The sequence below is a fragment of the Rhinopithecus bieti genome, unplaced genomic scaffold, assembly GCF_001698545.2.
Source record: "Rhinopithecus bieti isolate Rb0 unplaced genomic scaffold, ASM169854v2 scaffold_40559, whole genome shotgun sequence".
Lineage (NCBI taxonomy): Eukaryota > Metazoa > Chordata > Mammalia > Primates > Cercopithecidae > Rhinopithecus > Rhinopithecus bieti.
The window spans coordinates 213,816-240,425 of NW_016817388.1; the positions used below are offsets into that span (position 1 = coordinate 213,816).

Sequence of the window (26,610 nt, forward strand, 5' to 3'; positions counted from 1 at the left end):
TGCAGGGTTGCCACAAACCTTCAATTTGTTAAAAAATGTAATATCTGGGAAGCACAAAGATGTATGCCTGTTAAAGGTTTTAAAGAAGCCATTTTTTTTTTTAAGAGAAAACTTTTAAGAAGCTTTACAGATAGCAAACAATAAGTATTTGTTGACTAAATGGTCAAGTTGGAGTGAGCAGATTTTATAATTTTATTCTACTAATCACCACCAGCAATTTTATTTTTGATGCTTGTAGATGGACAGTGGTGCCTATGTCTATTAGGCCTTCTGATTTTTTGTTTTGTTTTGTTTTTTCCTGCCAAAGGACAGTGCTTAGAACTTCCCATTCTTCCTTATAATGGGGAAAATCTGTCACCCCAAGGATATGAATTAGGTAGAGAAGTAATGTAAGAGCCAATCACAACGCGCGCTGCGGGGCGGCTCCAGACTGGCTTCTCCGGGACGACTGGCGGAAAACGAGACTTCGTTACCTCCGTTCAATCGGACAAAGAAGGCCATAATAGTTTTGGACAATAGAAAATTCCTTGTGGGTTAAACTGCGGTGGGACTGACTGTTACGCAGAAGGCGTAATCGGAAAACTTCTATACACTGTGTATCACGGATACATTATTTTCTGGAATCCTGGAGAAACGATCAGCAGTTGTGGTGGCACCAGTACCAAAAATGGCTGTAAGGCGCTTCGGACGCTGGATCAGGTGACGCAGGATCAGGTGACGCAGCCTCAGTACGCCCACTTCCCACCAGTGGCTCCTCCTCCTGCTTCCCGGCGTAGCGGTGGGCGTGGCTCGCCCAGAGGCTCGCTCTTCTGGGGCCGGGAAAACCGAGGAATACACATGCGCAGTTGGACCCCTAAGGCCCTTAGTGTCCCTTCCTACCCATCTCCCCGCCCCGACCCTCTGGGCGGGGCTGGGCCGATAGTCCAGCTGCTGCTCGCTGGAGATTCAGTGACTTCCTTATTGTGAGTGCTGGCCCGCCAGTGTCCCGACTCGTAGCCCCGCTGTTTTTATCCGGGCCGCTAGCCTGAGTCTAGGTCGCAGCCGCAGCCCCAACCCGTCGGTCACCTTTTCAGCGCAGGTTCTTTCCCCGCACGCTCTGCGCTCCCTAACATGCCCAACCCCAGCAGCACCTCCTCTCCATACCCCCTCCCTGAGGAAATTAGGAACCTGTTGGCAGGTAAAGAGCGGGAAGGCGGCGGTAATGCTGTTGGGGCGGGGGCGAGGGAACGGTAAGCCGGCGGGGACAGAAGCACTCAGAGCCCTTATCCTCCATCCCCACGCTCCCTACGTCTTCTAGCCAGTGGGGTCGGCACAGGGAGGAGAGAAGGGTTGTTTCGTCTCAGAAAGGGAGTGGGCGTGTGTGTGGAAATTTGGTGCGGGGATGGTGGCGAAGCCCTTTTTGGTGGTCTACACAAATGGGATCAGGACGTTTCTATGTGCATTGTGAAGACTGTGTGTGTGTGTGTGTGTGTGTGTGTGAGACAGAGGAGGGGCGGGGAGGAAGAGTGGTAGAGGGAGAGAATTATAATGAATGCTGCGTGAGCGGGCAGAAGGGAGCAGAAGTCAAAGAAGTAGTTCTTGGGTGGTCTGGCCAATGGAGGTAGAGGATGTAGAGATGCAAAGAGATTCAAAGAGATGTCAGAGCCACAGGTGTTAGGGGTTATGGGGTGAAAGAGTTTGTCATTTCTAAAACTCCTATTTTTCTTAAACATTAAGCTCACTCACGTTTACAACTTTTGAAGAAGGTCTGGTTCTCAAATGGCCACTTGTCCCCAGCCTCAGTAATATTTTAAAGCAAAAAAGGAAGGATATGTTAAAGTTCTACTTCCTGTGTGACACGATGAAAGTACTTTATGTTTGCACCCTTCTCTTCCCTTTTTCAGTTTTACATTACCATTTATAGGAACTTGTTTTAGGAGCTAAAAACGTGATTCTTAAGTAGCATTATGAAAATTAATGAATCATTAATTTTCTGGATATGGAGGTGTGTATGTTCACTAAGAACCAATAAAATTTATATTTCTGTACAAGTTAGAAAATATATCTTTTCAAGGTAGCACAAATCTTGCGTATCTTAATGTTCTGGAATTTCAGCCAGCATTTATTTTGTCTTGTGTACGTCAGAATTCTGGAAACTGAATTTCGATTTTTAGTTTTAGATTCTATAAAATATTTATCTTTCAGTATTGTTCATGAATAACTAGATTACAGATTGCTTATTATAACTCTTAAAAAGCAACATCATCTAAAATGTGACATTTGAAATAGTAAAGTTACTCCTATAGCAATGTGAGTCCAAATCTCCTAATATGCTGTTATTCAATTTTGGTGCTTGGCATTATTAATATGATAGGGAAATGAAAACTAAGTGTATGAATGTAGACTTATGTTTGTATGATTATGGTACAGTATGTTGAATGCATTTGTGGTGGGATAGCCTTTCACTCTAAGAAATGCTTGTTGTCATTAAAGGGTACCACTAAGGGAAATAGTTAAAGAAGTCTGAAGACTGACTTCAGGCAGCTTTATTACATCTACGTGACTACTGATTTTGTTTTACCACACTTAACATTTTTTGTTGTTGCAATGCTGGAATTGTTTATTTAGAATATTATTGTAATAACCAGTGCAGAAAAGTGTTTATCATTATTCCAAAAATAGATAAAACCATTTTCAGGATATTCTATGTCTGTATTTTTGAATTTAAGAACTAACATATAGACCTCTAGGTGCATGTTTAAAGCTTGGCAACTGCCATGGTACAGTTTGTTATTTGGATCCATAATCATACATCACAGATAATATGATATGTAGGTCATGAGAACCTTTATTCTCTTATCCCCATAGATCACAAGTATTTCATGTGGCCCTTATTTGTGTAATTTAACTAAAAACTCAAAATTACATATTTAAATTATCTGCCAATGCTAATTTCCGATATATTTCTGCCTTCTCTCTTTAGTCAGGTAATACACTAGCATAACGTCTGAAATTATTTTAAGGTCCTTTTATTGACATTTTCACTATTTTATATTATTAAAGCAAATCACATATTAAAACACATGAAGTATTAAAAACAAATATTACAATTAAAACTTTTGGAATCAGAAACTTGAATTACACTTTATTTTCAGAGGATATTTTCAAGAAGTATGGAAGTGAGTTGGGGCGTATTTATATTTAAAGAAATTTAACAAATCAGTGTTTTTTGGGTTTTAAAAAACTTATTTGGAAAATTGTTAACATTTTATGTTTGACTGTAATTAAAATCTTTTTTGAGGTAGAGAAGGCTTCAAGAATAGGTGCTGTCAGCAGTTATTTCACGTATTTCATCTAAAAATATTGTTGGCATTGTACATGATTCTTTTCATAATTCAAGTTTATTGGGTAAGAGTATATGACTAGATTTAGAGTAACTAACATTATAGAAGTATTTATATTGGTTTGAATATTAGAGATATTGCTGGCTTATTTGGCATATTTCTTTGAAACTAAGGAGATATTGGTAATGGTGTTGTAGTTAACAGTTGAGTGCTCTTAGAATGCATGGTACTATGCTAGAATTCCAAGGTAGAGAAGATAAGGAACTAAACTTTTCAGGGGTTTAAAGTCCTTTGTTTTCAGAAAGAAGAATATAAAATCAAAAGATAATGACTGTTAAAATAATGTTGTTTAGATGTATCTGTTTGTATTCCATATGCCTATTATCTAAATCATTATATGTCATGTATTGTTTGAAATTTCACCTGCTTAAAAGGGAAGGTACTCAAGTGTGTTCTTATTTATTATTTTCTTTCTTTTATTTTCTGTTGTCTGATTATGGCACTTCTATGCTATACTTTCAACCATTTGTTCCCTCTCCCTTCCTTCCTATAAAAAACATCTCCATAGAAAATGTAAAAAAAAAAAAAAAAAAAAAAAGGTTGTTAATTGTTCAACTTCACATGAATGTTTGTGTAAAGATACCATTGAAAAGTGGCTATATAGTTTATTTTTAGTTATATTTCTGGGAGTCAGTCTTGAAGACCTATGCTTTTTTATAAAACGTTTGTTATTCTTCTGGTTATATGAAGACTTACAGAATTTCGTTGTTGAAAGCAAATTTTGAGCTACCATATGCATTACAGGCAACCTTTGATTTTTTTCTTTTCTACAACAATGGAAGAACAGGTTTAGCCTGGATAATTGAAATCAAAGGACAATCCCAAATCTTGTCCATTTAATCTTCTCTCACATCCAAATATTTTGACTAGGACTAGCAGCAAGAATAATCTTGATTTATGTGATTTTTTTTTCTCTAGACAGGCAAGAAAGTAAGAGGAACTAGAACCACTTCCCTCCAGCCTCCTTTATTTGTTTAATCACCCTTTAAATAATGGTTTTTTAGTGGCTTGCAATCAGATATTCTCATTCATCCTCATTCATTTGTTTTAGGACAACAAATTTTAAAAGGAAAGCTCTAAGAAGATGTTATTTTCTGTTTACTAAATTAGCAAATGAAACCATTGTTAAAAGAAGAAAATAGTGATTGTTAGTGCTCTGAAAAATGAAACCAAACCAAACAAACAATAAATAAAGTGGTTATATAGTTTCTGCAAAGTGATCTTGAGGTTTTGTTCACATGGCAGTCTTGATTAGAAATACCACATTTTCCCTACTGGGAATTTTAGAACATTAAAATGTTTTCCCACACACTATGTGTGAAGATAATCAGTATGTTTAGGGGACATTGATTATCTTCACACATTGATTATAATGTATGAATTTTTTTCACATAATATTATTTAGGGTATATAATCAGTCCCCTAAAGGGATTCCTGTAGGGGCACTAGGTGAAGATTACAATTTATTTGAAATAGAGGCAGAATTTTTTCAATGCTGAGTATATTACGATTTGATTTTTACCTTTCCAAAGTTCCATTTATAATTTGGTCAACATTTTGGTTTTATTTTTCCTATGAGAATTATTTATGGTGTATCTAGTATCTCATAACTTCCTTCTGGGACATTGGCTGAGTATGTAAAGGGAAGAGTGCCACCTACTGAGTCACCAGTAGTCACCTACCTCCTTAGCACCTGGATTTTCCTGTGGAGCAAGAACAAGCCTGCCCCATCTGGGCAGCAATCACTAAAGAGCATAGAGTTGATATGAGAACATTTAATCTCAAAATGAAATCTATTGTACCTCCAATATACTCTTTTCTGGAAATAGGAATATATATAAATTAAGGGACTAGAGGTTTATAGAGATTTTTTGTATGGGTTAAATAATATAGATGAATTAAGATGTGGTGTTAGGAAAGTTATTTGCCTATTTTAAGTATATAATGTCCTACTTTGTCTTGGGAGGAGATCTTTTGGCATGGCTGTCCATTGAAAGTATATTCATCTCATTGCTATATAAGGCTCTTGATATTATGTACAGTTTTTATAGCTACCTAATCCAAATTATCATTGGTTTTCTTAAAAAATAAGAATCTAAACATATTAAAAAGTTAGCATTATATGAAAAATTTGCAAATGGGCTTATTGCTCCTGTTACCAGCATTTAAAGTATTACTAGAAAGAAGGTAGACACAACAGCGTAGGAAAAGCTGCTGGTGATTTGAAACACAGTTTAGTTGTCTCTCATAAATTTCAGATTAAGTGTCATATATGGGTGATAAAAGTGGCATAGGCTAGATTTTATATACTCATTATTCACTTAGTTTGTCTTTTCAATTAAAGCTAAGTCTATCTTTTCATTCCACTGAGTTTGCATTTCTTTTTCAATCACATTCTGAACACATTACAATAGATGCTGCCTAAAAGTGAATATAGTGTAAATCTCAGACTAAAGTGTTATTCACTGTGGCTTCTTTGAAAATGTGTGGTAAAAAGATTTTGATTATTGTAAGGTGCTATTTATCAAGAGTCATCTTTTGGCGGTTGAAAGATGTTCAACCCTACGTTTAAACAGCCCAGCTTTCTATCAAAATATATCATTTAGCTTCCCAAAGTCAATTTTGGAAATTTTGTCCAATGATTGGATTGTAAGACTCTGGTATGTTTTACCCACTGTACCATGAGAGCTCTTGTGCCAGTTCATGTCACCTTTTCCATGTTTGAAAAGTCCACAGTTCATCTGCAACCTGTAAAAGCACGTGCTGAGTAATCAGGGAAGAACATCAGTTAGAACAATCAATAACTTTTCAATTAGCCATATTCCAACTTTGGGCATTTGGCTCCATTGATTTGCATGTGCCCAGTTTAATTGCTTTTTATGTTTTCATCAGTAGCCGTTTGGTCAGAGCCATACCCTGGTTTAACAGAGAAGAGCTTATCTTTTTTTTTTTTCTCCTAACGGCAGCTTAGATTCTAGGCTAGGATCCCTATCATATTAAGTTTGGTGACAGCACATCTCAGTGAAAGCAGAGAGAAATCTGGCCCAATTCACAATGTAGAGAGAGATGTGGAATTAAGTTAGTAAGGCCATTGGGGGTGCTGTGTGATTGGTTTTACCTTTATTTTATTGATCTGCGGCTGAGCATATGGTGGTAGATTCAGCTCAATTCTTGCTCCCTCCCCCATACAATTCAGGCCATCATGGAGGCTGAGTGTGTTTATATGCATGTGCCAGGAGGTATTGGGTGATTGGAGGATTAGGCAGGAAGAAGAGGTGTTACCTTTCAGACTTGTTTTTAACCTGCAGTCTGCAAGCCATATTCTAGGCTGTTTGATAGCCGGGGGTGGTGAGGACAAGTGGCCAAACTGCTTTTCAAGAGTGGGAACCTGTGCTAGATACTATATCCAGAAGCTGAGAGTTATTTTATCATTTGCAAAAAAACGTAAACTGTTCTGACCTAGTGTAGTTCCACCTTTTCATTATGTGATCTGTGTAGAAGTTGGTAGAAAGCAGTTAGTGTGTATGTTAGATACTTGTCCCAACCACTGGCGACTCTAGGGAAAGGTGGGGTGACTGTTTTTTAGGAGGTCTATATGTTAAAAGGGGGAAAAAAGGAAAATTGGAGTACTATTTAGTGATTTGGTGTGTTTGCCTCTTAGGGGTCTCCATGGCAATTGAGAGATTTCTAACTTAAACTGCTTAAGATTGCTGAGCCAGTATAGGTCATCTTTTAATTTTGTTTTCAGACCGTGACATTTATCGACAGAGCAGTTGTAAATCTGATCTTTTCAGAGGCCTTCTCCCCCAGATCCTTACAGCTGTACCATGAGATAAGGTTTACTCTTGACAGTGTTAAGGTGTAATAGTAACTAAAATCCCATCACATTTACTTTCACCATAACTTTTTCCTGCTGATGACTTGGGCTGGGGTGGAGGCTGATGGAGATAGGGGTAATTCTGGGGTTAAATGCAAGCAGTGCAGACCCTGCAATCTATTTGGCTGCTGGCCCGGAGGCAGGAGGTGGGGGTTGGTGGGGGTAGTTAGACCTGGTAGTTAAACCCTTTCCCGTGGGCGCAGAGTGGGCCTCCCACGCTTCTCTCCCGTGGCCAGTATGCGTGAGAGTGTGAGTTGAGCCCCTCCCTCTGAGGAAGAATTCTAAAAACCGGGCTAAGAGTCGAGCGAGGGAGGCTGACCTTTTCTTGTAATTAAATTACTGCGTTTCCCTAAATTACGGGCAGTCAGGAATGGTGAAATCTACATATTAACCGAGGAACACGACCCTCAAAGGAAGGTAGAAGAGGGCTAACGCTCTTGTTAGTTTACTGTGCTTGCTAGTTTACCGTTTGCAGGGCTATTTAGAGCACAATAAAACGCTTCAAATCTCTTCTCCAACCAGCCAGAGGAGCACTTGATTCGCCCAAGACTTTTATTGCTCGCTTTTGAAATATTACCCTGGCTCTGAGCTGCAAAGCCACAGATCCAGCCCCATTTGTCTGGCGAGGGTGCTGCCCCAGACCTGGCTCTCCATGCTCACGGCTCTGCCTGAGAGAAACCCTGGGGTTTAGATGTGCGTGTCACTGACAGCAGAGCTGGAGCATCTCACAGCCCTACAACTTCTTTGCGGCGCTTGGTCTGTCTTTGCGTTGCGAGATCAGGATCGGTGTGTTGTTCAGACACCAGCCGAAGGCCACCGGCATGTCTAGGAGTCTCCTGTGCCTGGAAGAGGCTGGTTTCATTCGATTCTAAAAGAAACGGGTAAAGTGTAGATTTTAAGAACCTAGGTTTCAAAAGCTTAAAAACCAACCAAGTCTGTGGGCAATCAACAAACTAAAATTATTTCAGGAACTGCTTCCAGTTTAAAGTTTTTTTTTTGTTTTTTTGTTTTTTTTAGCAGAGCAGTTTCTGCCCTCTCCACATCACCTTTGAGAAATAATCACGAAAAGTCACTGTTTATTAAATAATTTTAGTTGCTTTAAACCTTTTCTGGGAAAAGCTTAGGAATAAGTATGTTAAAAAAGGCTACTCTTTAAAAAAAAAAAAAGCCCATACCCAATCTCTGAATTTTTGCCATCCTTGAAAATTACCGATTCTTCCTGCAGTCGCACACTTTCAAAAAAAATACTTTGTCATAAAATAGTAACATAGATCAGTATTTTAAAACATGTTTGGGGCGTTAGCACTATGTAGAGTATTTATTGCATCCTTTTTTTCTGAGTTTTATAAAACTGAAATGGCCTTTTAAAGAAAAAACTCTTGGGGGCAATTTATTGTTATTACTTCCAGAGATAGAAAATAGATTGTTTGTTTAAACTTGGATTGTATAATGAAAATGTAAAATAGGCAATTAAATACTCATGGAAGAAGGAATCAAAGGCAAACATTGAGTGAAAATAACACTAAGCAGACTATTTCCCAGTCATTGGGCCAGCGATTCTTCCTATTGAGTCTGGTTGGAAGAAGAATCAGCAATAGGGATGTTGCTTTTTCCCTTATTCCACTTTCTTGCAAAAGTTACTGTAATGATCTCAGGGGAGCCAGTGATCTTTCCATTTCAGCTAATGTCTAAATGTCCAAAGGTTGCTTGCTCTTCTGGGTACAAAATTTAAAGCGTTTAGAGCAGCATGCTTCTTTGTAAGTTTTGTTATTTTGAATTCACTTTAGAAGTCTGTGTCTAATTTGCACTGGTACTAGATTATGTCTCTATGTCCCCCTCATCAAAATATAACTCAAAGAGAAGCTGTAACATTTGCTTTCATTTCATTTTGATACTTATTTTTTTTTAACACATTAGTTGTTAATATAACTCAAGGAAAGGGAAGCTGTGACATTTGCTTTCATTTCATTTTGATACTTATTTTTAACACATTAGTTGTTAATAGACTTCAAACCATAAGCTATTTTTTAAAATTATTACAGTATTCTTAATTCTTTTACTTGTCGTATTGACTTAGTGAAAAATTACCTTTACACATTTATTATGAATGTATAGAAGTTTAATCAGCTTTCCTCATTGGATCAAGATACTTTTGTAATCAAGAATTACAAACATTCTATCCCATATACTAGGTTTTAAATGGTTAATTGTTAAGTACAGTTGAGAGATTGTTTACTATACTACTTTGAATTATTTATACGTAATATTATTATGTTTTGATGCCATACAAAGGCCATACACAAGTAGTTAAGGAAAAGAAAGTAAAACATATATCCATTCCATCTATGAAATAATCAATGATTTATAGCCTGCCTACTTAAACACCTTTTAAGATCTCCTCCATATTAGATATTTTAAAATGAGCTAATGAATTCCTGAAAACTACCAATGTAAATTGCACGTAATTTCATGATAAAGCAGAAGAATGGAAGCTAGTATAGAAATTAAACCTGTAGTGTAAAATAAAAAAATTTTACACTAGAGACAACCAGACAACACCATACCATTTAGAGTTTTTACTAAATTAAAAGCAAACAGGGCTATGAGGGAATCGTTACTATGAAGGCCATGAGAAACTCTTATTTCTTGGTAACCTATATTTTTATATAGTGCAATAATTTTTTGTACTTCTTCCCTTAAGAATATTCAGGTGCTAAACCACGCCCGCATGAGCAAGAGCTCAGCAGAACTACACGCTGGTTAATCTTTTGTATTTGAGGGTAGTCAGAATGAGTGGGTACGGTAGCTGAAGGAGAGGGCTTGATTTGGGAAATCTTGCTAGAAAAGTTGGATTTTCTTTTTCCTTTAAGCTTAGCATGTTGGATATACGCTGAAAATTGAATTCATTCTACGGGAAAGACAGACCTTGCCAGAGACATTAGCTTATATTGACCATAATATTGAATGACGTTTTCACACAGGAACTTACAAAGATACTAAGAAAAGTGATATTAACCATGGGCATAAAAACTTGTGCTTTGCTTTCATATAAAAGATTGGCAGCCATAGTTTATTAAAATTGTGTGCTTCTTCTTGTTTAAATGATGGCCAAACATCCCAGATGGTAATTTACTCGTGGTAAGCATAAATAGCAAATACAAATTTTATTAGCTAAGTGGTGTCAGATTTGTTCAACTTAGTATTTAGTATTTGAAACATACTTAAACTGTTACGCTTTGGAATGATGCAATATAACAATATTGTACAGGTATGTAACACTTATGTGTAGAACAGATCATTGTCCTCATTTATCTTCACAAAACTTTATTTCTTATTAATTTGTATCCTGTGGTTGCGTTATATTGGTGGCGTGTTTAGGATGTGTGAACGATTTGTAGGCTAGACAGTAGCGGAAAGGGAGAAGAAGTTTATTGGAGAACGGACACGGACAGGGAACAAAGAGAGGAATCCTTGTATGAGAGGAAGGTGAAAGATGTTAAGGAGTCTATGAGAGGGTCACAGTTACGGCTTTTTTTTCTGAGTTTCTTACATTAGTAAGGAGTTTTTGTGAACTAACATGGTGTAAGTAGAGAGAGGAGATCGCGATGTAGTATGGGTTAGCAGTTTTTTAATGTTCTAATTTAATTGGTGTGTAGTATGGTTTTAAAGGGGGGCAAAAGTAAGGATTTCGCACTATAATAGTTTTTAAACACAGATCATGCCTTACATACTGATACCCTGGTCTTGATGTATGTTCTGGTTTATGAGGCATGCTTCTAGCAGAATTCACGTTTATTTTTGATTATCTGAGGGTAATTATGTGGTGTTTTAAATGATATGTAGCAAGTAGGTAAATTGAGGATGTTTAATAGTAGCGGAAGAGAATACGCTCAGACCACTGAGAGAAGGAGAAGTCCTTTGAGTTATGTACTGAGCTTTTCAGATGAGAAATGTAATGATATGTACCTGTCAGCAGATATTGAGAGATTATGTCCGTCATTTTACTACGTGTGACTGGTGAGTGCTTTAATTTTAAGCATTTTGGAATTGTTGTTTCAGGACAGGAATTAGTTTTTTCTAATGTATATCTAGGTATTTTTAATATAGATTTTGGATTTTAATTATTGTTACTGATTAGACCTTGTTTGATTTTCAACCTCATTTAAAAATATAATGTTCTTTATTTTGTAGCTATCTTCAGGAATTTCAAGACAAAGGTAAGTTTTTATGTTTGGCAAACTTGAAAGTTTTTTTTCCTCTGTGGAGATTTCAATAGGATAATCTAACATGTACCGAAATTTGATAGCTGGAATCAAAATTTAGATTTTTATGATGTGTACTTAGACCTTCAAGATGAGAGTGCTAGCTCCCCCTGCTGAGAAGAAAATTAAACAGTATATCCAGAATTTACTCTGCACAGTCTTCCGATGCAGAAATCTTATGCACTTAACATTCTTAGGTTTTGTGTTTCTTAGAACACATTGTGGCAGAAATTTGTCAGGAAAGGTGAAAACCTGCAATTACATGTGGAATAACTTGGTGAAGCAGAGGTGAGATATTAACCCACTGCCATTTAACACTGCAGAGATTATTTTATAGTGGTAGGAGAAGGGCCTGTGGCTGAGTGCTCACAGGTAATGTTTTTGAAGGATGTTTTGAAAACAGTATAAATTTTTGTTTGAGAACAAACAATAACATCTTTTCAAGTGAAAGTTTTATTTTCCTTGTGGTTATTTTGATATGAATACATAGACATTTTTTAAAGAAGGGAATTCAGTTTCATTTTTTTTTGAAGTATGTGAGAATGCTGATAACCTGATTGTCTCCCTCTAGATTTGCGAGACAGCTGCTTAGCAGACTGAAAACCAGATCAGGAAAGATATAGGAACTTCCTACTACTTTATATATTCAATTCTTTAAGGGAAACTGGGTGTGGCCCTTACTTCCATGATACTTATTCATAGGTTATGATGTATAGCTTGTGGATACTGGTGTGAGGGTCACAATATAAAGTTAGTTAACCTCCATGGAGCTAGGTTCCGGATTTGAGAAAGACACACAGTGTGGCGTCTTCTAACGGAAGCTAAGAGATCCCAGAGTAAATCATATTTGTGCCAACTGATAAGTGGGAAGGTGGTAACAGTTTCAAATACAAAAGAGTTAACCAAACAAACCTAAAATCAATTAAAATCAAGTCAAAGTTTATTTTCACATTAGATCATCAAGATTGGTATGATTGAAGGGAATGAGAAGATTTTTTTTTTCATATTAAGATTTTTAACACTTAAATAAAGAAATGAGCAGGAAACTATTACCTGCAAGTACCCACTTTTTTTGTGCTCTACAAGAAATCCTAATCTATGGGTTTAATTCTGCTGCATTTTGTTTAGATGAATGTAGAAATGAATTTATGCATTTTAATTATGATAACTTATATAGTATACTTTATGGAAGAATATTGGATAGCAGATTCTGCCTCTCTTAAAAGGCATATTATTTCCAGTGATTATTGAACTTCCATTGTGCTTTGCGGTTTAATTATTTGTACATTTAAAATTTTTAAGCTAAAAAAGCATGACATGAAGCAATTGTGTAATTGCATATGGATCAGTAATAGTGTAGAAACTTTCCCTTTGGTATTTTGTTTTAGAATTCGTTCAGGTGTGTGGATATTAAAATTACATTACTGAGACACATTGTTTGTCTCTAAAGAGAATGGAAATTTATATAGTATTTGATAGAAATTGAAAAATGAACATAAAATAGGAGTTCAAAAAGCATAGAATTGAGGGATTGCTCATAATCATTTTCCTCTCAATAAGTCATTTGTAGTTCAATACTGCTGTATTGAGTTAACTAATTACGAAGAGTGCCTGTTCAAAAGTAAGCCTGTAGATGAATTAGGTGTATACCTTGGAGAAATATGAGCTGTGTACTTTTATGCCATTGTATACTCAAAGTATATTCAGCTTTGTTCTAAAAAGACTATTCCTGTACTTTGTTAGGCATAGTAAAGGGTACAGACCTAATAGTTGCAAAGTAATTATTCAAGATATAGTACATCTCTTTTTAAAAATAGGAATTTATTTTCAGGTCTTTACATTGAGTAAATTCAATTCTAAGTATGTTTTGGGAGTGTTGCCTTTTCTCCACCTTGCATTTTCCCTTTGAGGTTTTGGATTATCTTTATACAAGGAGGTCTGGGCAGAATTCCTTTTGGCTGTTTTCTGTCCTTTCTCTTCCCTCTTGTCTCTCTCTCTCTCTAGTCAATGTGGGGTCATATTGTGAACATAACCTTTTTCCTCCTTTCTACCTTTACACCCTTATTTTATTTACATATATGTATATATATATTTTAAATGACAGTTAAGTATCATTTTGATGTCACTATTGGTGGGAAAAAAAGGACCAGGTAGAGAGTTCTTAAATAAAAAGAGTTAATGCAGATTTATTCATATTTAATAAGTTATTAATTTCTCTAATGCACACAGATGTGTATCATCCTTCTTTACTTTCCTCACAAATCCTTCCCTTCTACTCTATGTAATCTCCCATCCTGAGATTTAACAATACAGATTTTACAGTTTGAGATATTTCTTTTAAGACAGGGTCTCACTCTGCCTCCCAGGCTGGAGTGCAGTGGCACCATCTTGGCTCAGTGCAACCTCTGCCTTCCAGGCTCAAGTGATCCTTCCACCTCAGCCTCTGGAGTAGATGGAGCTATAGGCTCTTGCCTACATGCCCAGCTAATTTTTTTTTTTTTTTTTCTGTAAAAACGGGGTTTTGCCATGTGTCACAGGCTCTTCTCTAGTTCCTTGGCTCAAGAGGTCAGCTACCTCGGCCTCCCAAAGTGCTGGATTACAGGCGTGAGCCACCCTGCCTGGCTGTCGATTCTTAAAATTTAAAATTAATTGAGTTGATATGGTAGTTGAAACACTAGGCTGCATAGATCTTAGGATTTTTTTTTGATATTTCCATTTTTTTGGGTGAGAATAGTTTACACTGGTAGAAATTCATTTTATTACAGTGGTTTCTAGTTATTGAAGCTTGTGTATTAAGCTAATTTTTCAATTGTTTATATTCATTTCCATAGAAAGCTATTGTTTTACAACCTTCTTTTTCATTTAATTTATTAAAATTCTTCTTTTATTCTTATATGTGCAAGTCTTGATTCCTCTATTGAAGAGATGTGACAGATTGCATCTTTAGAATAATTGTCAGCTGATTTTCTAAATTCCTTAATTTTACTTGTACTTAGGAAAGATTTGAATCTAATCAGCTAGAACACTTCTTGCTTAGTCTAGTCCTTGTTATTCATTTGAAATATTGCTGGTTTTATCTAGAACAGATACTTCCTTTTTATATCCTTCAAAGTATTCTATGTAACAGAATAACCTAGTTTCTTTTTTCTTTTCTTTTTCCTTTTTTTTTTCTTTTTTTTGAAATAGGATCTCACTCTGTCATCCAGGCTGGAGTGGAGTGGTGTGATCATGACTCACTGCAGCCTCAGCCTCCCTCAGCTCCTTTGGGAGGCTAAGGTGATCCTTTTTCCATCTTAGCCTCCTGAGTAGCTGGGACTATAGGTGCGCTGCCTGTGTATTGTATTTTTTTGTAGAGATGAGTTTTCGCCACATTGCCCAGGCTGGTCTTGAACTTCTGGGCTCAAGATATCCACCCGCCTTGGCCTCCCAAAGTGCTGGAACTTACAGGCATGAGTCACCGTGCTCGGCCACCAGAATAACCTAGTTTCTAATCTTAGTGTTTTACTTGCAATATTGCCTCATACTATAAAGTATCCTCCGGAATTTAGGCTTCATGCACTGGAGTTATGCTATGTGATTATTTCAGCATTGTTCTCTATCACATAACAAGGTCATAGGTCTCTTAATGTGACTTGAAATAATTATTTTTGCAATGAGAATATATTACTATTTAGTAAATACTGTTATGGACTATTAACTAGAATTTTCTAATACTGTATATATTAAGTACATGATAAAAAAATTTTGCCTATAGTTGTGTCTTGATCATGTATTAGTCTCGGTTTTCTCCAAAGATGATTTAGGTGTGATTACTTTCTTTATAGACTGATTTACTGAAATAAGATAATGTGAACGTAGATAGTAGGTGTTTAATAAATACTATTGCATATTTTCAGATTCAACTTTATTTGTCAAGAAGATTTAAGTTAATCTTGATTCATAAATTCAGTTTTCAAACAAATTTGGGGGAAAATTATCAATTATTAAAAGAAGGGCATATTTATTAGCATTAGTCAAATATTTCATGAGCCTTTTTTTTTCAAATTTGTAAAATATTAATGTCTACAGTTTTGTTTTGTTTGTAATTTTTTTTTGAGATGGAGTCTCACTCTGTCGCACCCAGGCTAGAGTGCAGTGGCACGATCTCTGCTTACTGCAACCTCTACCTCCTGGGTTCAAGCGATTCTCCTGCCTCAACCTCCCGAGTAGCTGGGATTATAGGCATCCACCACCATGCCCGGCTAATTTTTTGTATTTTTAGGAGAGACAGGGTTTCACCATGTTGGTCAGGCTGGTCTCGAACTCCTGACCTCAGGTAATCTTCCCACCTTGGCCTCCCAAACGCTGGGGTTACAGGCGTGGGCCACTGTGCCCGGCCTGGTGTCTGCAGTTTTGAAAAAGGGGAATATATTGCTTCAGGGCTACAGCTAAAAAGTCTCATTTTCTCCTTTAAAATCTTTTGCTCTAATTGTAAAAAAAAAAAAAAATAGATTTTGCCTTAATATTTTATTGATAGTGTAAAATACGCATAGATTTACTTAGAAAGCAGTTTCCTTTTACCTTCTCACTCATACTATTTCTTAAGTTTATTAATGGACTAAGAATAGCAGAATAAGAATAGCAGAAAAGTCTGAAGTTTGGATGATGTTTAATTTCCTTTTTTTACCATTCCTAACATAGTGTGTTTTCTGTTGAATGATAACTCCACAATGAAATCTAAGGAAATAATTCACAGCTTTTTCCTTCTGCCACCTACCCCCACCATTGGCCTTGTACAAATGTCTTAAGCATGTTTGAAATGACGGGACCTATAGTAGTAGAAGTATATTTCACAGGCAGTGCTTGAAAAAGGGTATTCTTATTTTAAAGCTCTGCACCAGTTTCGTGCCAGAAGTTGTCTTCAGTATTTTCATGCTGTAAATTAGCCCTCCTACTGTAGAAGAATTATGAGGAGAATCTTCTTTTCAGTGACCTATATCCTTCAAAGCCTTAAGAATGAAACTTCCCTGAAGAAACGACAAGTTAAATGCTTAATTATGTAAATTTACTTGAAATATTACTTTAGACAAGTGAACTAAGTAGAGAATTAGAAATTAATTTATTTTCACTAGAGTAATTTTTCCCCCTGTTTGTCTTTCAGTAAGAAAGAATGGTTATCACTCAGATTTTAGGTACAGGTTTAATAGTATCCCTTATCCAAAGTTCTTGGGACCAGAAGTGTTTCAGATTTTGGATTTTGGGACATTTGCATATATATAATGAGATATCTTGAGGATGGAACCTAAGCGTAGACACCAAATTCATTTATGTTTCATATACACCTTGTAATTTTGTGCATGAACTAAAGTTTGTGTACATTGAACCATCAGAAAGCAAAGATGTTAGGCATGGAATTTTCCACTTGTGTTGTCATGTTGACACTCAAAAAGTTTTGGATTTTGGAACATTTTGGAGTTCTGTTGATTTAGGGATGTTCAACCTGTATATTACTTCATTTCCTGTTTACCTGATTGTGTTGAAAATAGGACTGTTTTGAAAAAACAAGCAACAAATTGGGTAAATCAGCTTCAATGGTTGTAGAGATTATGACTGTTCAGTTGTTGTTGGGCTACATCTCTAGGCATTTGGGAAAATGTTATTGATAATGAACCATATTAAAAAGAATGGCTAATAGTAATTTGATCCCATCTAGTATAAATTTAAAATGTTTTCAGAAAATATGCTGCTGTAGTATGATTAAACCTTGAGTTTGTTGCAATGTTTGTTACTACTGAAATTATAGGAAGCTAAGTCTTGGATCATTGTCTTTTATTCTGTTAACTTTGTATCGTTAATTAAACTATTGAAAGTTGTGGGATAAATCAAATGCTTTTCTAGGGAAACAAGAAACAGTATTAATGAGCAACAACCCCATAATTATCCTTATGAGTACATAACAGGGACACATTCATGTCTTGTCTTTGCGCAATAACTTTTACAAAGAAGTATTTTTAAACTGATCATTAATTTTATGACCACAGAAATGAGATGCAAAATTTATGCTATTGTCAGTGGCACAGGCTCGCGGCACCACTGACATTATGTGTGATTGTAATAGAATGGCTGCCAACTAATGATTCTGTAGACATTTCATTTGAGTGTGCTTTTTTTTTAGATATGTGATTAGGCTGTAATGCTTTCACTTATGTCTGTAAATTGTATTGGATATGTTTACCTGATGCCTGTTGTTGATTTGGAGTTTAGTTTTGTATTACATAAATGCAATTTGAACTTTTTTTTTTTTTTTTTTTTTTTTTTTTTTTTAAAAAAAAAATTTTAAATTTTTTTTTTTTTTTTTTTTTTTTTTTTAATTTGTAGAAGTCTGTGCAGGTTTAACTACAAATATTCAGCCCTGGGGAGGAAAAATGCTTTGTACTACTCAACAGCGACCCCTGTGTTCAGTTAAAACTCCTTATAAGACAGCAGCTTTTACTCTTTATTGGGTTGAAAAAAAATTAGAGGGGAGGAAAAGGGGTAGACCATCACTGGAACAATGGTAAGATGAAGAAGACCATCTTGAAAAATGATGTGTCCTTTCAACTATATGCAGGTTAAAAAGGGGCTATCCCTGTATATATAACATATAGATTCTTTGCTTTCTGAGTTAGTTCAAAGGATTATGGGGAGAAAAAAATAAGGAAGAAATGAAACCAGTAGCAGTACTTAGTTCATTTTGTCTTAGGTAAATATAAACATCACACTGATTTTTTTTTTTAAAAAATACTTGCAGTAAGCTGCAATTCTTAGAATGGGTAAGTTGAAGACAATTTCATTTTAATATATAACCCCAAAGCATTTTATTTTTATTTTGATATTTTGAGATGGGAGTCTCACTCTGTTGCCCAGGCTGGAGTGCAGTGGCATAATCTTGGCCCACTGCAGTGGCACCATCTTGGCTCACCGCCTCCCGAGTTCAAGCAGTTCTCCCTGCCTCAGCCTCCTGAGTAGCTGGGATTACGGGTGTCTGCCATTATGCCCAGCTAATTTTTGTATATTCAGTGGAGGCAAGTTTTGCCATGTTGGCCAGGCTGGTCTCAAACTCCTGAGCTCAAGTGATCCACCTGCCTTGGCCTCACACAGTGTTGGGATTACAGATGTGAGCCACCACACCCGGCCTGTTTTTTTTAATAAAAACAAAACCATAACTTTCTATAAAAGTCAAAACCAGGCCGGCCGCGGTGGCTCAAGCCTGTAATCCAGCACTTTGGGTGGCTGAGACGGGCGGATCACAAGGTCAGGAGATGGAGACCATGCTGGCTAACACGGTGAAACCCCGTCTCTACCAAAAAAAATACAAAAAACTAGCCGGGCGAGGTGGCGGGCGCCTGTAGTCCCAGCTACTCGGGAGGCTGAGGCAGGAGAATGGCGTGAACCTGGGAGGCGGAGCTTGCAGTGAGCTGAGATCCGGCCACTGCACTCTGGCCTGGTTGACAGAGCGAGACTCTGCCTCAAAAAAAAAAAAAAAGTCAAAACCATGACTTTAATAAAAACCAATCCATGAAAGGCTAACAGGCCTTTCACCTGTTAGTGATCAATTTGTGTAGAATAAATACTCTGAACTCATATTAGATATTGTTGAGTTTATAGCTTTAGTAATGAACTTTTGATATGTATGTATATATTTATACATATTGAATAAAGAATGGCGTTTGCATTTGTGTGTATGTATGTGTATATAAATGCATATATACACATGTATACATATGCATATTAATGGATATTCCTAAAGGATAATAAACTACTTCTAATTTTAAAAACTAAGTTTTAATTTTTTCTGTTTACTTCCACACAAAATTTAATATAATGTAAGCCTGAACATCTGAATTTTTTTTCAAAATTTTGCTATTATTATTTGGTTTTACTGTTCTTTTTGAATAGTCATAATAGCAAAATATGCCACATGCTAAGTTCTAGTGATGTTTTTGAAGTATCCTAATACGTTTTTTGGCAGCAAGATTTTTTGTGTGAGATATGAAATATTCTTAGAAAATTTATATCACAAAAATTCTTAACTTCATTAAGAATATAAAGATACCCTAACAACTAAGAGTAACTGAGAATTTCTTGATCCCTACTGGTACGTATTCTATGAACTGTTGTAACATGATCAAAACATTTTTACTTGCACTTTATGAAGTTCCTTCCTACCTTATATTTGAATTCAGAGCACTCTTCTTTGGTTAAAAAAATGTTTTTTTAGAGATGGGGTCTTGGTCTGTTGCCCAGGTTGGAATGCAGTGGTGCAGTTATAGCTCACTGCAGCCTCAAACTCCTGGGCTCAAGCGGTCCTCTTACCTCAACCTCTCACAGATGTGACTGTACAGGTACAGGCCACCACACCTGGCTAATTGTTTTATTTTATTTTATTTGTTTTGAGATGGAGTCTTGCTCTGTCACCCAGGCTGGAGTGCAGTGGCGCAATCTCGGCTCACTGCAAGCTCCACCTCCCGGGTTCACGCCTTTCTCCTGCCTCAGCCTCCTGAGTAACTGGGACTGCAGGCGCCCGCCACCACGCCTGGCTAATTTTTTGGCATTTTTAGTAGAGACTGGGTTTCACCGTGTTAGCCAGGATGTTTTCGATCTCCTGACCTCGTGATCTGCCCACCTCGGCCTCCCACAGTGCTGGGTTTACAAGCATGAGCCACCACGCCCGGCCAGTTTTTATTTTTATTTAGAGGTGTGGTCTTGCTATGTTGCCCAGCCTGGTGTCTAATTCCTGGCCACAAGTGACCCGCTGGCCTCAAGCATGCTGAGTAGCTGAGATTACAGGCGTGAGCACTGCCCACCAGCCTAGCACTCTTCTTTTCGTTAGAGAAATATCGTAAGGGATCATTGAGTGTTCTGAAAAGGACTTTGAACATCTCGAAAGAAAAAGAAATTAAGTTCCAAAGAATGAGTAGTAGTTATGTGTTCCTTATAATTTTAACTGTGGGAGTAACATCACCACATTTACTGTACCTAGTAGTGGAATCCCTAAGAATGACAATATAGCCATCTCTATGTTCTACCCTTGTCGTCTTAATGAGAGATGTCTCTGTGATGACAATTGCTCATGAAGTGGCAAAACTATAAGGAAATAGAGAGGAATATGTATTTTTAAAAAATTATTTGGACAGTGTTGTCTTGAAAGAGGCTATTTTCTCTACCAAAAACGTGGTAACAAATAGGGTGACACCCCTCAAATGGGTGTCAGAGGACAGATACCCTTTTGGAGAGACAAGTAGCTTTAATCTGGATCTGCCAGGAACTATGGTTCAAAAGTAATACCGTAGCTACTCTGCAGTTGCAATGGGGATTTTCCTTGTGCTTTTTGGATAATCCCTGAGGTGGCTGTTTTTCTGTCATGTAACTTGAATTCAACAGTCAAATAATATGGAATTAAGCATACATTTTTCTTTGTTGTGAAATCTGGGTGAGAAATGAATGCTTATGTGTAACTGGGCTAGCAAATATTTGTGTTTTTTAAAAAAATTATTTTAAATGATTAGATGGAAAAAATTGAAACCACAAGATCTTGTGGAGATTAATTAGCCTAAAATAGAAAAATCAATCAAAAAATCGACCAACCAACCTAGGATTTGAAAATCAAGTAGGAAACTGGCCAGAACACTAAAAAATAATAACATACCATTGAATGAAACTGAAAGTATATAGTTTGTAAATTACCCTTACTTGAATTTTATTAAAAGATTATGAAAATTTTAAAGAAGTTTTTTCTATAAAAGATTTGTGCTCTGGAAAATGCAACAGATTATTTTTAATCCTCTCTAATCCTGTTATTTTAATGAAAATACAAAATATTCATATAGCTTCAAATTATTAGTTTCTCATCATAATTTTTCAAATTATTGAGTAGGTAAATGGAATTACTTGTATTGTGTTTTCTGTTGTGCTTCCTGGGTTTTGTTGTTGTTGTTGTTATTGTTATTTTGGTTTTGTTTGTTTGTTTGGATATACACTACACTCTGTTTTACCCTGTTTCTACTTTTTGGATTCTTCTTTGTAGAGATCATCATAAGTTTGGATTGTATTCTTTTGTGTCAATAATAAGCAATTGTATAATGACCTTCAAAAACTCTTACTATATCTAGGTTACAATGGCCATGAACTAAAATAAGACCTGTTTTACCTAGTTTTAAAAGTTTTCTTTGTTTTCTATGACAATGACTCAATTTAGTAGTAAGTAAAATTTACCTCTTCTAACAAAGTAACATTAGCATTAAGTAACATTGCTTTAAATGGCTAAAGTATAAAAGGCATTTCTCTGATTTTTTTTTAAACAGGTGATGCAGAAGATGGGGAAGAATATGATGACCCTTTTGCTGGGCCTCCAGACACTATTTCATTAGCCTCAGAACGATACGATAAAGATGATGAAGCCCCCTCTGATGGTATGTGACATTTTCCCACATAATTCTGACACTCACACAAAACAATGCTATGTATATAGGTGGTAGTTTTATGAGAAAGCAGATGAACATAAAGGCTTCGGTTAACTTACCTTTACCAAAACCTTTTAAGGAACAGAAGAGCTCTCTCTAGTGGTTCTAGTGAGGTTTTCCTAAGTATGTAATGGCTTCTTTTTCTTGGAAATTTTCTTTACTAAAATTTTTGAGAGAGTGCCTATATCATCATATGAATATTATTACTAACAGTTTGTTAGTTAATTTAATATTATCAGATTCTTGCTTAATTTTATTGTGCTACTTAAAGGCTTATTGTATTATTTATTTTATAAATAATAAAAAAGATTTTTGATCTATTTTTTCTGAAAACTTTATACAAAATGAGTTAATAAAATATTAAGTTAATTTTCCGACATTGCCTCTTCACATTGAGACAGGTNATTCTTGCTTAATTTTATTGTGCTACTTAAAGGCTTATTGTATTATTTATTTTATAAATAATAAAAAAGATTTTGATCTATTTTTTCTGAAAACTTTATACAAAATGAGTTAATAAAATATTAAGTTAATTTTCCGACATTGCCTCTTCACATTGAGACAGGTTTTTATAAAATGCTTCTTTTAATACACATTTTCATTTTTATGATTGTCACTTAAAAGTGCCCCATATTATGTAGTAATATTGCAGTGTTTGTTGACTGAATTAGTAATAAATTTATCTCTTAGTAATTTCTAAAAGCTATTGAATGTTGCCAAAGTTATGAAACTTGTTTTTAGCGTAGTATGTACTTTCTCTGTTATAGCCATTGAGTATATCTCCATTATAGAAACCTTATAAGGGTAATACATAGTTATAAATTAAGACTGTGTATCGATAAATTAGTCATGCATGTTAATTTGTAGCACTCAAAAGTTTCACATAGACATAGAAATGAAGAATACCTTCTGCCACTATGTGACGATCAAACTGTGCAGTTCCATCTCTAAATACAATTGCTGAATGAAAATATGCTTCCTGCAACAGAGCACTTCACATTTTATGTTATCCAGATTATTCCCTTTGGAAACATAAATTGCTTTTATGAGGTATAAAATTATGTCTATTGCAGAACGGGGATAAGTCAAGTACATGCATAAGTGATAAACATTCTAACCACTGATTCAGTACAAAACAATCTTTTTTTATATCCAGAACTTTGTACAAAGTGTAGCAATAATAGTCATATCTATTTTATGTTGAATGTTATGCTTTGGCAAACATTTAATTTCTTTTTTTAAAGGGAGGGATTTTTTTTTGCTGTTATATTCACTTTCTGTTTTTTAAAGAGATAAACATTTCTTTTCTCTTCAGCAAAACAGAGTATTACCCTTTCCAACCTCATCTTCAAAAGCATTTCTACTAGAAAATGTTTTATAATTAAATAAATAATATTTTCAGGCAAAACAATGAATTATTATTTAAGTGGTACTATTTTTCAGACACATTGCAATTGCTTTATTTCTCTGTAAAATGCTGGTATATATAAATATGTGTGTGTATACACACAAACACAGACAGAATATTTATACTAAGAGAGACATACACAGAATATATTCATAGACTATATATACATAGTTTCTTAAAATAGCATAAATATTTTGATATTCAGGGGCGTGCTATGTGTATTCTTGAAAAATTTGCAACCTAAAAAGAAATTCAACAATTAAATATCTATGAGAGCCAGAAATCCTCTAGTAGCTTGTTAGAAAAAATAAATTATTATTAAATTATAGTGCATTTACATTATTGTGTTTTCTTTTAAGAGTAAATAATTTATCATATGTTTTTATAACCAAATATTCAGGAAATACACTAAAGGATTTGTTGTTAAAAGGTTGTTTTATTGATTTTAAATATTATTTAATAACATTTATATGTAACATCAAATTTTTTGTTAATAGTGCCTGCTCATTAGTGTTTAAGCAATTCTTGAGTAGATTAAAACTAACCTGTAGTATTACTCATTTTGATATATAAATAATACTATTTTGATACTTTCACATTTTCTTCTAAGAATATCATTATTAAAATTCATTTTTAAACTACTACTAGGACATTTAATATTCACTGTAAAATATCATCTCAATGTATCAGTCTTTCTCCCTTCAACTTAGATTTTGTGTGTGTTCTCTTTCCTTTGATGAATACATTTCCTTCATCATGTGACCTCAGTCTAATAATGTATTAATTATAAAAAAGATAATGCATTTAATGATAAGCATAACCAAATTAGCACAGGTCACCAAAAGGCCTTTTGTCAAATCAGATTGTTGTTTTGTCCTTTTGACTTTTACCTTATGGTAGGCACTAAACAAAGTATCTGAACGTTGATGGGCTATAAACTCTAAACATGATACGTATTTTTCATAATGCTAATGTAATTTTCAAGGTACTGAAAAGGTCAAACCTGCACATCTCTATGTGCATTCTAAGTCTGTCTTTTGCTTTAATATTTCTTTTTCTCTGTTCCTGTGGTTCAAAAGTTCACTCAGTTCCCAAATGGCCACCTAATTTTCCAGTTATTCCCTCAAGCCATATGTGTTTTGGTTTCTTTATGGTTTATTAGGTACTGTAGGAAAGTAGCATAAGTTATATCTTCTAACGAAATTCAAGCACACTTCAGTGATGCTTTGACTTGATTGCTAGTAGCAATTAAATCACAGCCAAGAAGAATAATGCATAATCTCACAAAGTCCAGGCACCATATAGAAATTGAATGGGGATGAAAACAGCAAAAAGAAAGTTTCCAAACCCTGCCAGGTATGTTGTTTTCAGCCTGCCTTTTTTTTTTTTTTTTTTTTTATTGGCCAACTGCCTGATAGATAGCAAAATCATAACTTGCTGCATGCTAACAGGCAGAGTTCACTTGTAGGTTATTGTGAACTGATAAAGGGTTAGATGCAGTTTTGATTTTCGCATTGGACCTTGGTACACCAGATTAATGGAATTTCATTGAGAGACTAGAGCAGCCACAGCTTTGTCAGAGAAACAGATGGGGATTCTATAGTCATGTCTACTCATTAATACTAGTTGCCTGAAAGGTATGCTGCTTCTCTATACAAAAGAGTTGATATAATTGATTTTTGAGTTGTACATTGGAAAAAAGTACCTTATTGATGACTAGAATTGTAACATAGATGGTGACAGATTTTTGTATAGCTCGTAGCATAAAATATTGTACTTTGTAAATTTTCTTTTCCCTCTTTGGAAATGCTTCTTATGTTTTATATTTTTTGAGAAGAACTACATTTTGAGACCAATAGCAAAAAAAGAGAGAATGACATGCCAAATTACCTTTTAGGAAAAAGAATGAGTCTATATTTTATTTATAAATGATTGCATGACTGCTGTTAGAGTTTAATTTTGATATTCTATTTAGAAGAAAGTATACTTATTAATAAGTTTCATTTTATTAGTTTATGCTTGATTTTTTTCTGGAAAACAAAAAAACAAATCATAATAGTTTCTAGACTATTGTAGATCACTGTTAGAAGTTTTATGCTATCATGTGGCTGGATATATTGGACTGTCAATATAAATGGTGCATGTCAGTAATCAGATAAAGTTAGAGATAATGAGATTTACAACCTTAAAGAATATCCCTTTCTGTACACGTTAAAATGCTTAGGCACTAAGGTGGGTAGATACAGAGTAGACTTTAGACACTATATAATTACTTGGGTTTCCATTTTTCTATTCTGAAATCATTTTTCATTCATTTTTGTCATTTGTGAAAGACAGCTTCTAACTATATAGCACTGTGGAAAGTCCCTAAGGTAAGGTTTTGAAAGGATTCAGTGAGCTAGAAGACATATATTGGCTCTGCCCGTCAATGATAGGTCGAAGGATCCCAGTAGATGTTTGTTACAAATCTGATTCAGTCCTAGACCATAATCACTTTGTGGATAAAAATCTGGAACCTCTAGGGTGTGAATACAGGTAGGCTAAAATGAAGCTGAAAATATAAAACAGTCATTTATTGTCCTGGTGTCTTTCTAACTAAAAATTTCTGAATAACCTAGGTTACTGAAAGGCTGTGGGCATTGCAAGGACATAGGTTTGTATGAAGAAATATTTTTTTAGGAATGAAACTATTTTTTAAATCTCAGGGATTAAGAAAAAGGCTGAACTGTTTTTATCATAATTTATAATATTAAAAAAAATTTTGGTATACCTTTCTTTACAAAAATCCAATGAACAAAAATTTGGATTAATAAAGCATGTAAATCATTTTTTCCAACAGATTTCTTTAGAAAGATTGTCTCCAGGATGCTTATAAATAATTAGCTCTTAGAAAGTTTCTAAAACAGGCTTAGATACAAACCTATGCATGTGCACACATATAAATTTAATGTACCAAACTTTTGAGGAAGACTTTTTGTGTGTAAAATTAGGTGTAGCACTAATCAGTTCTTACAAAAGCCATGAAATAGATGTTTTACTTTTCTCTGATATGAGTAGAGTATGAAACAATGTTTAAAACTAGATAAAAAGGTTTTTTTCAATAACTTAGCATTTAGGGTAAGTATGAAACAATGTTTAAAACTAGAAAAACAATTTTTCAATAACTTAGCATTTAGGGTGGTTTTTTTTTTTTTTTTTT

General features: G+C 35.1%; 1 protein-coding gene across 1 annotated transcript in view; it reads left to right on the forward strand.

Moving 5' to 3' along the window:
- Positions 1-714: 714 nt before the first annotated feature.
- Positions 715-26,610, forward strand: part of SKAP2 (src kinase associated phosphoprotein 2) — a 197,566-nt gene continuing 171,670 nt past the window's right edge. Inside the window, exons 1-2 of the mRNA XM_017855973.1 lie at positions 715-1,177; positions 21,845-21,952. Of these exons, the coding sequence (XP_017711462.1) occupies positions 1,111-1,177; positions 21,845-21,952 (175 nt within the window). The 5' untranslated portion in view covers positions 715-1,110. The remainder of the gene's footprint in view (positions 1,178-21,844; positions 21,953-26,610) is intronic.